Source organism: Phodopus roborovskii, unplaced genomic scaffold, assembly GCF_943737965.1.
Source record: "Phodopus roborovskii unplaced genomic scaffold, PHOROB, whole genome shotgun sequence".
NCBI classification, from domain to species: domain Eukaryota; kingdom Metazoa; phylum Chordata; class Mammalia; order Rodentia; family Cricetidae; genus Phodopus; species Phodopus roborovskii.
The window spans coordinates 5,837,421-5,849,452 of NW_026126585.1; the positions used below are offsets into that span (position 1 = coordinate 5,837,421).

At 49.1% G+C, this 12,032-nt stretch overlaps 1 protein-coding gene across 1 annotated transcript in view; it reads left to right on the forward strand.

Annotated features, from left to right (window-relative positions):
• The first annotated feature begins 1,379 nt into the window (after nt 1-1,379).
• Sctr (secretin receptor) overlaps nt 1,380-12,032 on the forward strand; it is a 48,010-nt gene continuing 37,357 nt past the window's right edge. The window contains exon 1 of the mRNA XM_051204088.1: nt 1,380-1,710. Coding sequence (XP_051060045.1) covers nt 1,636-1,710 — 75 coding nt within the window. The 5' untranslated portion in view covers nt 1,380-1,635. The remainder of the gene's footprint in view (nt 1,711-12,032) is intronic.

Here is a 12,032-nt window from a genome sequence, read left to right on the forward strand (position 1 = left end):
GTGACCAGCAGTGTAAGACCCTGCCTCAAAAAGTAAGAGGAGAGTGATTGAAGATGTCACCCACGGCCGATCTACACACACCTCCACACAGACTCACACGCTCACACGGGAGAACAGACTCCCCTGTCTTCAGGGTAACTTCAAGACTCTATTGGGAGAGCATATTGGATTTCTAGGGATCTGGTGATTGGGACTCTGGTTTAGATGAGACACTTTCCTGTGCACCATGACTGGGGGAACTGGGACAGGATTAAGAACCTAAGAATGGTCCCTCTCTTTCACAGGGAGGGCGGCATCGGAGCTCAGAGAACGTACGGTTCAGGGTTTCCCCACAGTGGCCACCATAGTTTCCACAGTCCGGCTCTCACACCAAGCTGTGCTCTTTGCTGGGCTGTCTGAGTGCTTGCCTAGCATTCGGGAAGCCCGAGTTTGATCTCCAGCACTGCCTCACCGAGTGTGGTGACACAGGGTCATAACCCTAGCATTCACGAGGTGGAGACACGATGGTCAGAAGTTCAAGGTCATCCCCAGCTACATAATGAGTTTGGGGCCAGGAAGGGCCTGAGACTCTACCTTTAAAAAAAAAAAAGTATCTTTTACAGTTTGGGGTAGCAAATGTTGCTTCAGGGCTCCTGAGTTAAAGCCTTAGTCCCTGGGTGGAACTAGGGAAAGCGATGGCTTCTATGGCCTAGTGAGAGGATTTGATCATAAGGGATGTAACCTCAGAAGAGACTGTGGAACCCTGACTTCTTTCTCTTTGTTCCCAGGGCTCTTTGCCAGGAAGTTTAGCCCCACTATGCACTCTCAAGACTCTGGCACAGGCTCAAAGGAATGGGGTAATCATTCATGGACTTGGACCAGAACCCTCCAGACTAAGAGCAAACTGACCTTTTTCTCTTTATGCATGGTTTAGCTGCTGTGCTTATTGCAGTAGTGGACGCTAAATAACGAGATTTTATGTCACTTCAAGCTGTCGGGTAGACACTGACTTCTGTTTGTTTCAATGTCAGCCTGGGAAGTGTTAACTCGTTAGTAGGGATGGCCTAGACCAACCGTGGGAATCCACATCTGTAATCCCAACAGTGGGGAAACTGAGGCAAGAGGTTTGTGAGTTCAAAGCCAGCCTGGGCTGTACAGTGGGACTCTGTCTCCATCCTCAACAGAGTATTTGAGAGAGAGAGAGAGAGAGAGAGAGAGAGAGAGAGAGAGAGAGAGAGAGAGAGAGAGAGAGAGGTGTTGCCTACGTTGTCACTGCTCAAAGCTCATTGCTTAGAGGTTGCAGCTGCTTCCAGACCGGTGGCTGGGGTTCCTCCCCCTCTCTCCTCCTAGCCCGCCCGGTGCTCTTCCCCATTCCCTCCCCATTATTCCCAGCGGGTGGAGTCGCGAGCAGTCCTTATCAATGGGCACAGGCGGGTTAGCACTCTTACTACCTCCTTCAGAGAGCAGCAGTCCCTAGCCTGGCTGCGGCTCTGGTCGGACTGGCTAGGTTCAGCCATGGTTTCTCTGGGCTTGGGGGTCGCCCAGGGTCCTGGACGCCGTGCGGGACGCTGAGCGGGTCACTGAAATAGACACGGAGTTCCCGAGTGAGCAGAACGCAAAGCAAAGGCGAACAATAATCGGAGGAGCTCTGGCATCATGAGTCTCTGGCTGTCATCGTGGGGGCCACGGTCACTGCTGCTGCTGCTGCTGCTCGCCAGAACGGCTCACACTGTGAGTACGCGCCCCTCCAGGACATGGACCCGAGCGACCAGCCCGCGTTCCTCTACTGGGTCCTAGGCATTACAGGGAGCAGCCGATCTCCGCAGCCTTAACAATGGCATCGTTCCCTCTGTCGGAGTCCCCTTCTCCAAAGGCAAAACTTCCTGGGCTCTCTGTCCCAGGTGAGGCAGGTCTAGGCTCAGACCCCTCGCCCTTCGCTCATCCCTTCCAGCCCACGGAGCTCACTTCTTTCCAGGAGACAATTCTGCAGCGGCCCCAGCAATGCCGCACACTTGCCCCTCTTCCCATTTTGAGACCCAGGTCACTCAGGCTTTACAAGCAAGGACACCAAGGCTCAGAAAAGGGCGGGAGAGGCTTACCCCAGGTCAGAAAAAAAAAAAAAAAAAAAAAAAAAAGTCAGAACCCAGGTTCTTCAGGCTAGCTATCGCCTTGGTGGTTTTACACGCTCCGGGAAATTTTAGAAAGCTGTGAGGGTAGAGTGTGAGTCTGTGGTGGGACCATTTTCAGTCCACCCTCCCCAACCCCCCTACTGGAGGGACTGGCTTTCCAAAGTCTGCCCCTGTGGGCTCCTGGGAGCAACGGGTCTGGTCACAACAAACTCAGGGCAGGAGAAGGAGAAAGTTGGAGCAGAGAGAAGCCAGGGGGTGGTGTGTGTTTCTTTCCCATAGAAACCCTGGGAACTTTGGGCGACTTCCCCTGGGATATCTGCAGAGACAGGGCTGCATGGAGGCTGGCAGGATGGAAAGAACTGGGAGAAGGTCAAGGCTGCCGGGTTGAGGACTCCAGGGTTATTCCTCCAGACAAGCTCTGCATAATGTCACACACACACACACACACACACACACACACACACACACACACACACACACACACACACGCCCCCTCAGGTCAGCGTTTTAAGGAACCACAGGAATAGATCTCCAGACTCCCGTCTAGGTCAATGACTTAGTTTCCCGAGCTTTTTTTTTTTTTTTTTTGGTCTGGAAAGGATGCTTTGGATTATTGCTGCACCTTGGAATGCTGCTTGTGTATAGTCAAGATCTTCGTTTTTATGGAAGATCAAAAGCCCTCAGAGAGGGACTTGCTTCACATAGGCATGTCAGGAGAAGGGCTGGGACTAGAGCCCAGATTCCTAACTTTGGAAAGTTGCAAGGAGGGGAGGGAGTGTGGATGGGGGGGGGGGTGACACAGATGGAGGACCTGAGGTTAGTTCTGTCCTTTGTGAATTTGCATGTATATGCACCGAGTGTTATCTCTAGAGGAAAGCTTCACTCTGGTTATTGTATGGGCTTATCCTGCCCCGTGATTCTATCTCTTAGGGTTTGTGGCAGAAAACGCCTTTCATAAGTGAGGGTGGGATTGACCTATTTCATTTGGACAGTTTCCCAGCTTCTGCAACCTTTTCCTTTTGCTTGTTTGGCTCCAGGTAGTCAGACGCTGGATCTTGACATTCAAGGATAATAAAGGTGTCTTGACATTCAAGGATAATAAAGGTGTCTTGACATTCAAGGATAATAAAGGTGATTTCTTCCTTCCTTTTGGATTTCCCTCAGAGGGACATCATAGGCCCCCTTCCAAAGCGACCATTGAGGCAGGTAGCACTTGCTCCTACCTCCCTTCCTGGCCTCTTCCTTCAGGGGAGGGGCCAGAAGTGTCCTTTGCAAGTAGAAGCCTAGAAGGAGTGATTGCCTTTTTGCACAAGAAACAAAGCACAGTGCCTTCCCCCCTGCCTTGCTCCCTTCAGCAATGAGGGCTTCCACCCGCCTGCACCACTGTCCCACCAGACGGGTGTGTGGTAGCTTGAGAACTTGTCTTGTGCAGTTTTATCCTTAGGGCCTGCCCCAGTGTAGGGGGAATCAATGGGTGTGTACTCCATGAATGATGGTGAGTGGGTGAAATGATGTCAGGGTCCACAGGAGAGTGGCTTTTGTGGGGATGTGTGAGTGTGCAAGTCCGTGTGCATGTGTGTGGCTGTGCAGTCCAGAGAGAAATGTCTGGCTTTTACGGCTCACCTTGTTTTTTGAGGCAAGGTCTCTTACTGGCCTGGGACTCACCAAGTAAACTAGGCTGACTGGTCAGTAAGCCCCAGGACATTCCTGTGTCCACTTCCCAACACAAGTTAGTGTGGTTGGTTTTAATGTCAACTTGCCACAAATTAGAATTACCAGGCGTGCACCCACTGCACAGACACACACATTCAGGCAAAATGCCCACACATATAAAAAGTCTTTTTAAAATTATTATGCTCTTTATACTAGTTCCGTTTTCTCTTATAACATTTTATCAACGTATTTTGATCATATCATTCCTTACTCACTCTCCTAACTCCTCCCTGATCCATCCCTACCCTTTTCAAATATGTCTTCTCCACCAATAACCCACGGAGTGTAATTTGTGCCACCCATATACTCGTGGGTGTGGGCAATCCACTGGAGCAGGAGGAACCTTCCAGGATCCACACCCCCGAAGAAAACTGACCCCCATCTCCATATCAGTGATTAATTGCCAGCCAGTAGCTCCTCAGCTGGAGGCATCGTCTTGTAAGTTCCTTCCCATCCCTGCCGATAAGTTAACTACTTTGATTTGTTTAATCAACCACAGCTGCAGTGAGTTCATATGTACGATTGCCCTGGCTGGTCAGAAAAACACTGCCTTATGGCAGTCATCTGAAACATCTGGCTCTGATTCAAACAAGGTTTCTTAGCTTGACACTTTTTTTTTTTTTTTTTTTTTTTTTTTGAGGCAGGTCTCATGTAGCCCAGGATAGTCTCCAATTCCCTATAATGAAGGATGATCTTGAACCTCTGATCTTCTTACTTCTACCTTCTGCATACAGGTGTGTGCCACCATGCCAGTTGTATGCTGTGCAGGGGATTGGAACCCAGGAATTCGTGCATGCTAGCAACTACCAACTGAGCCACATGCCCAGGCCAACTTTGACAGTATTGACATGGGGGCCAGACGTAGCAGTTCTAAGCATTGTATGGGTTCTAGCAGCATCTCTGGTTCTCTAGATTGGAGGCTGGGGATATCTCTGCAAAGCTGTGACAATAGAATGTCGGCAGACATTGTCAAACACTCGGTGACTACAAGCAGGAAAACTGACCATGAGTGACAACTACTGCCTTAAAGGCTGCCATGTTTCTGAGGGGTACGTCGATGGGACTAAAAGTAGGTGTTTGCTGCACATTGGATTTGAGGCTCTAGGGTTGATGATGGAGAATCTGAGTCCAACGGTGGAAACAGGATACTAGCATTGGGATCTTGTGTATGTGAACGTGTGTGTGTGGAGGTCAGAGGTCAGCCTTGGGTGACATTCCTCAGGACCCTGTCCATCTTGGTTGTTTGAGACAGGGTCTCTTGGTGGATTTTAGAACTCTGTGATTTGGCTAGGCTGAGTGGCTCAAGAACCCCAGGGACCCACCTGCCTCTATTTTCTAGCACTAAAATTTTAAATATGTGTCACCATGCCTGGGTTTTTACCTGGGTTCAGGGGAATTGAACTCAGGTCTTTGTGCTTGGGATGCAGCTACTTTACCAACTGAACTATCTCCCCAGCCCTATAGTTTAGATCTTGTATACTCTCCAAAAGTGTGTGGAAGGCTTGGTGCCCAGTCCCTAGAACAATGTAGAGACGGATGAGCTGAAGTTAGGGGATATTGTGACCCTGGTCCTTCCTCTACTGCTTCCTGGCTACCGTGAAGTGTCCTCTACTATCTGTTGTCACCAGGATTCACTCTGTGGCCATAGGCCCAGAACATCTGGGCCCAAGTGAAACTCCGAGTCAGTGAAATAACTCTAGCCTCCTCCGTTGATTTTCTGTGTCACGTCATCAGAGCAGGGGATGTATGTAACACGAAAGTGCACATCATCCAAACCTAGTTCCAAGCCAGATACAGGCTCTGCAGAGGATGCGTTCTTTGTCTTCGCTGTCTGGCTTTTGCATTTCTCCTTGCCCCATTTTACTTAGTTGATGGCTCTGAAACAAAAACTCCCCAGCTTCAGAGCCTGACAGACAGAAGCTGAAGCATCTTCCCAGCACCTCTGCTGGTCTGAACGGCCCAGAACGATCTTCCAGAACTAGAGTTCTGCCATTGTGGTGGCCCCTTCCAGTGTCCCTTCACTGGACCCCAGTCTCTCTTCCGTCCAGGACACTGACCTTCACCAGGCTCTGGGGTACCTTGCAGCCCAAGGTAAACCCACAACACTCAGATCCTATCTACTGCTTTATAATAAATAGAAGGCTGCTTACCATTGTGAGGACTTGAAAAAACGAGAATGTCCTGGGGCTGCCGGCCTCAACAGACCATTCTGGCGGATGAACTCGAATGCAGATAGACACCCCCAGGTCAATTGTGCCTGCAGCCCAGACCATCCTGCCCCTTATAGGAACACAAGTCTGTAAGGAACGGAACCTAGCTCCATAACCTCAGTTAACCCCAAGGACTCTATCTGGAACCCTCCATGCTGTTCCCCTCACCCACAGTGCTCAGAGACACCCTCACCTCACGTGACCTGTCTATTTGAATTCCTGGCCTCCTGATTCACACGCTCATTTCCAGCTGATGCATTTGATGTCATTTCTAGAGTCAAGACTCCCTGGACAGACTTCCTCTGAGCGGCTGGCTTCCTCTGATGCGATGCATGTGTCTACAGCGAACACCCTGCTTCTTTCCTCCCCATCCATCTAGATCAGCCAGGCTGCCCCAAGGAAGCCCATATCTAGGGGCTGGGGAGATGGCTCTGTTGGGAAATGCTTGCTTAGCAATCGCAAGGACCTAAGGTGGAGCCCTAGATCCCGTGTTTAAAAAAGTCATGTGGAATTGCCTATCCTAGCTCTGGGAAGGTGAAGAATAGAGTTCCTTGGGGTCCCTGGACACCTAGCCTAGGCTAAGTTCCAGGCCAGTGAGAGACCCTACCTCAGAACACAACAAAGAAATAAACAAAAAGGAGACAAAAAACATGGCAGGTTTATCTCTGGCACACCTGCGCGCGCGCACGTGTGTGTGTGTGTGTGTGTGTGTGTGTGTGTGTGCACGCATGTGTGTATACTAGATTGACTAGTATAAACAACAAAGGTTCCTTTCCCCAGTCCTGGAGCAGAAGTCTATCTAGATCAGGGTCTGGCAGGTGTGGTGTCTAGTGAGGGTTCACTTTCTGGCTTCTAGGTAGTAGCTACTCTGCCCTCACGTGACCTCTCCAGGGAGCATTCTGGGTGGATATTGTCTCTTCTTACAAGAACATAAATTCTTTAGGATCCGACCTCTATCCTCACCAACCTTACTAGCATTCATTGCATTCTGACTGGTTCTGAGCCTCTAGCCTCCATATGCGCGCACGCACACGCACGCACACACACACAGAGCTTCAGTGTGTGAACTTGGGGTGACATAAACATTCACTCCATGCCACTATTTGAGGAGGGAGTACTGTCCTCTTGTCATGCCCAATCCCTACGCCTTGCCTACCCGTGTTGCTCAGCTTTTTGTCTTTAAAAGAGATACATGAAGTGATCAACTTACGAAGAAAAATGTTGGTTTTGACTCAGAGTTTTGAAGAGCCAGTCCACGGTGAATCGGGCTGTTTCTCTGGGCCTGTGGTGGGGCCAGCATCATGGGGGAAGTTCACATGGGAGCAAAACTCCACGTTTCATAGCCAGAAAGCAGAATGAAGACAGGAAGGGGCTGGTTCACCGTCGGATGGTTAGGTTTGAATATCTGAAGGTGGCTAGATTGGGTTGGCCTATGGGCATGTCTCTGGGAGATGATTCAGATCATATTCGTTAAGGTGGAACATTGTTGAGGGAGTCCCCATGCTCTGGGTAGGGGGATTCCGATTAACAAGAGCAGAGAAAGGAGCAGAGCATTAGTGTGAATGTCACGTGACCAGCTCACTCAAGCTCGCGCTGCCATGATGGACCGAACATGGAACCGTGCGCTCGCTCGAATTACTCCTTTCCCCCTTCATTTGCTCTTGTGTCAGAATATTTTATTACCGCAACTGAGACAGAACTGAGACAACCCCCATTGGCCTATCTTTAACTAGTTCCTGCATTCCAAAAGTGCTACAGCCTTCCAAATAGCACCAAAATAGCTCCAAGATGGGGACAGATCCTTCCCCGCTCTGATTGTGTGTCTGACTTCTTCAGTGCCCACTCATGAGTGAGGTCCCACCGAGGTTTCCCTCTCTTTAGCTGCCCACTTGCCCAGTCCCTTCAGACCCTGCCTCCCACGGTCCCACCTCTGCCCCCTGGTGGCCAGTTCCTTGGACGCTGTGTCTGAGCTCATAGTAAATCATGCTGCAGCCTGGCTCCTTCTCAACACGCACAAATGGAGGCTTAGCAACAGCCTCCATTTAACCACAATTGCTAGACATGGTTGAAAAAAAGAACTTTAAAATTGCATGTATTTTGGGCTTAGGATGGAATGGTTTCGCTGGTAAATGCTTGCCTGGAAACCATGGGAACCTGAGTTCCACCCGTATAATCTGCGCGTCAAACGTCAAGCTTGGTGGTCCAGTCATGATGATAACCTCGGAACTAGGGAGACTGAGGCGTGAGAGTCCCTGGGGCTTGCTGGCCCCACAGTGTAGCCTAACTAGAGAGCTTCAGGCCAATGAGAGATCTTGTACCCAAGGAGGTAGATGACATTCTTGAGCATGAAACCCACGGTTTTCCTCTGACTTTTACATGTGCACACATTTCGCATATATGCATATACATATACATGCACACATAATTAAAAAATCACATGTGTTTAAGGGGACTCCATGTTTTGATGTACATTATAAAATGATTGCTACAGTTAAGTAAATTTACATCTGTCTCTTCACTGAGCTTTCTCTCTCTCTGTGTGTGTGTGTGTGTGTGTGTAGCTCTTGATATCAACTCTTAGTATCTTAGCTTTTCCTCTATCTCTGAGCTCCCTGTAATTCACTATTCTATTGTTTTGTCTATTTTTTTTTGGAGTGTATATATGCTGGGAGTTTGACCCAACCTCACTCATCCTAGAAGGCATGTTTCTACACATCCAACGTATTTGAATCCGTAGAAGCAAATAGAGTTTTTCTTTCTATGACTGGCTTATAATATTCCTAAGGTTCAAGTGTGCTGTCAATCATGGTGGAGATCCCTCCCTCCCCCTCCCCCTCTCCCTCCCCCTCTCCCTTTCCCTCTCTTCCTCCCCCCCCCCTGGATGTATGTGTGTGTGCATATGGAGGCTAGAGGCTAACTTTGGGTGTTATTCATCAAGTGCCATCTACCATGTTTTCTTGAGACAAAGACTGTCAGGCCTTGTAATTGCTAACTCAGTTTGGTGGTGGACCAGTGAGACCTTGCCATCCACCTGTGTCCACTTCCTCAGGGCTGAAATTGCAAGAGCTCATAGCCATGCCTGGCTTTTTAACACGGACTCTTGCCATCTAACTAAGTCCTCAGCTTGCATGGTGAGCACTTTACCAATGGAGCTCTCTCTCCCACTCAGAAGGTTATTTATTTAGGACAGTTTCAGAGCAAGGGAAAATCCAATGTTAAGGAACTGCTTCTAACTAGGACCTTCAAGCTACATCATCATGTCATCATAGAAGGCAGGACAAGAGACTCTGTGTGTGTGTGTGAGAGAGAGAGAGAGTGAGAGAGAGAGAGCGCAAATATCCCTTTATTTGAAACTCCTAAGACAACTAACCCATGAGACATAAACACATATGAAATATATTATTAATAGTGTATATTATATATTACATATTTTATTTATATGTAATTTAAATATAATCCTATGTTGTATACTATAGTAATTTTATTGTCTATTATATTATTATATATAATACATATTAATATATATCATGATAATAGCATTAATCCATTTATGGATGCTGCTCTAATAATCTCATCTCCTCTCCAGAGTCCCCTTTCTCAACATGGGATATGGGTTCTGAGCTGAGTTTCCAACATGAGAACCTTGGTGTCCCATCAAGTCCTAGCAACACGTCATCTCAGAAAGAGAAAGGACCTACCATAGAGACATGGAGTCTGCAAGCTCACAGCCGGCTGGCCTGGGCAGAGGGACGCAGGGACACAGCATCCTGCTTCTTGTGGTGCTGGAGGCTCTGTCCTGACTCTGTCTCCTTGGCCTCAGCTGCTCCTGTGTCCCTGCCTCCCATCTGCCTCTGTGGGCTTCTTCATGCTGTATCTTCTTGGCCTCACAGGACCCTTCATATCACAGGACCCAGTCGTCACTGTCCCCTTGCTTTGTTGATGTTACCAAATGACCTTCAGCAGCAGTCCTCCATCTGTCTGCCTGTCCATCTGTCAGTCCATCCATCCATCCATCCATCCATCCTCCATCCATCTGTCATCCGTTCATCCATTCACCCATCCAGCTCGCCTCTCCATACTTAGATCATCCCACTCAAACTTTGGTCCCCACCTGGAGGCCTTCACCATCTGCACCTCTTCCTCTGAACACACCTCAGCACTCCGGTTAAGCATTTTCCCTTCCCGCTGTCCCCATGCCCCGCCCCCATCTTCCACCCAGCACCTCCTCCCTCAAAGCCCTTACCACCACACACTCGAGCCACTTACCTTTCTGTGGACTGAAGACCAAGAACCCATATCCCATTCCCCTTTGTGCTCTCAGAGATAAGCAGACTGCTGGGCATGTATCATGCCAATGATACTGGCATTCCGTGTTCTGAACTGGTCCAAGGACAGTGAGTTCCCTTCTTGTTTTGCACTGTGCAAACTAAATTATTGCTCTGCCACTAAAAAAAAATATCCATATTGCACACTTAAGTTGTCAGGCAAGTGATGACATTGTGGGATGTGAAGAACGGGAAGTTTCTGAGTCTTTTTACTATCTTCAGTGTTTAGGGGTGTGGTGGGGTGTGATGTGTGTGTGTGTGGGGTGTGTGTGTGGGGTGTGTGTGTGTGTGTGTGGTGTGTGTGTGGTGTGGTGTGTGTATGGTGTGGTGTGTGTGTGGGGTGTGTGTGTGTGTGTGGTGTGTGGTGTGTGTGTGTGTGGGGTGTGTGTGTGTGGTGTGTGTGTGTGGGGTGTGTGGTGTGGTGTGTGTGGGGGTGTGTGTGTGTGGTGTGTGTGTGTGTGGGGTGTGTGTGTGTGTGGTGTGTGTGGTGTGTGGGTGTGTGTGTGGTGTGTGTGTGTGGTGTGTGTGTGTGGTGTGTGTGTGGTGTGTGTGTAGTGTGTGTGTGTGGTATGTGTGTGTGGTGTGTGTGTGTGGTGTGTGTGTGTGTGGTGTGTGTGGTGTGTGTGGTGTGTGTGGTGTGTGTGTGGTGTGTGTGGTGTGTGTGTGGTGTGTGTGTGTGTGGTGTGTGTGTGGTGTGTGTGTGTGTGGTGTGTGTGTGTGGTGTGTGTGTGTGGTGTGTGTGTGGTGTGTGTGTGGGGGGTGTGTGTGGGGTGTGTGTGTGTGTGGTGTGTGTGTGTGGTGTGTGTGTGTGGTGTGTGTGTGGTGTGTGTGTGTGGGGTGTGTGTGTGTGTGTGTGTGTGTGTGGTGTGTGTGTGTACACCTCATGTTGATGTTGGGTGTTTTCCTTCATCACTCTCCATAATTTTTTATTTTTAAAAAATGTATTTTATTTGTATTTATGTGTATGCATGCATTTCTACATGGCAGGGAGATCAGATGAGTGCAGTTTCTTGAGGAGGACAGAAGAGGGTGTTGGATCCCCTGGACCTGGAGTTACCCAACATGGGTACTGGGAAGTGGACTTGAGTCCCCTGCAAGAGCTCCTAATTGCTGAGACGTCTCCGCAGCTCTGTGATTTTTATCTGAGGCAGCCTCTCTCTGAACCCAGAGCTTGACAATTACTTACCTGGACTGGACAGCTCGCCCTGGGGATCCTTTGTGGCCACTTCCTAGGTGAGGTTGGGCATGCTATCAAACACAAGGTCGCCATGCCTACCAGGCATTTACATGGGTTCTGGTGGCCATTGTAGTTGGAGAAAGCAATTTATCTCCCCAGCCATCTCTACAACCTCCTCCTTATTGTTTTAAGATGCTGGGGCTTGTGAATTTGGCTAGTTGGCTGACAAGCGAGACCCAGGGATTCTCTTTAAGCCTCCTGTCTATCTCACCAGCCTGCAACAAACTGCCATGCCCATGGGTGCTGGGGATCCAAACCCGGGTCCTCAACCTTGCATGGCATTTCACCAGCCAAGCCCAAGAATTTAGCGGCGTTTTAAATTCTTTCATTTTTATGTTCTGTCTTCTCAGCTATAAGAGTCCAAAGTTAAACCCACAGCAGCTAATAGAACTCAGCATCGTTCTCTTCTTCTGTTGATGCTTGCTTCATTATCTCCCTC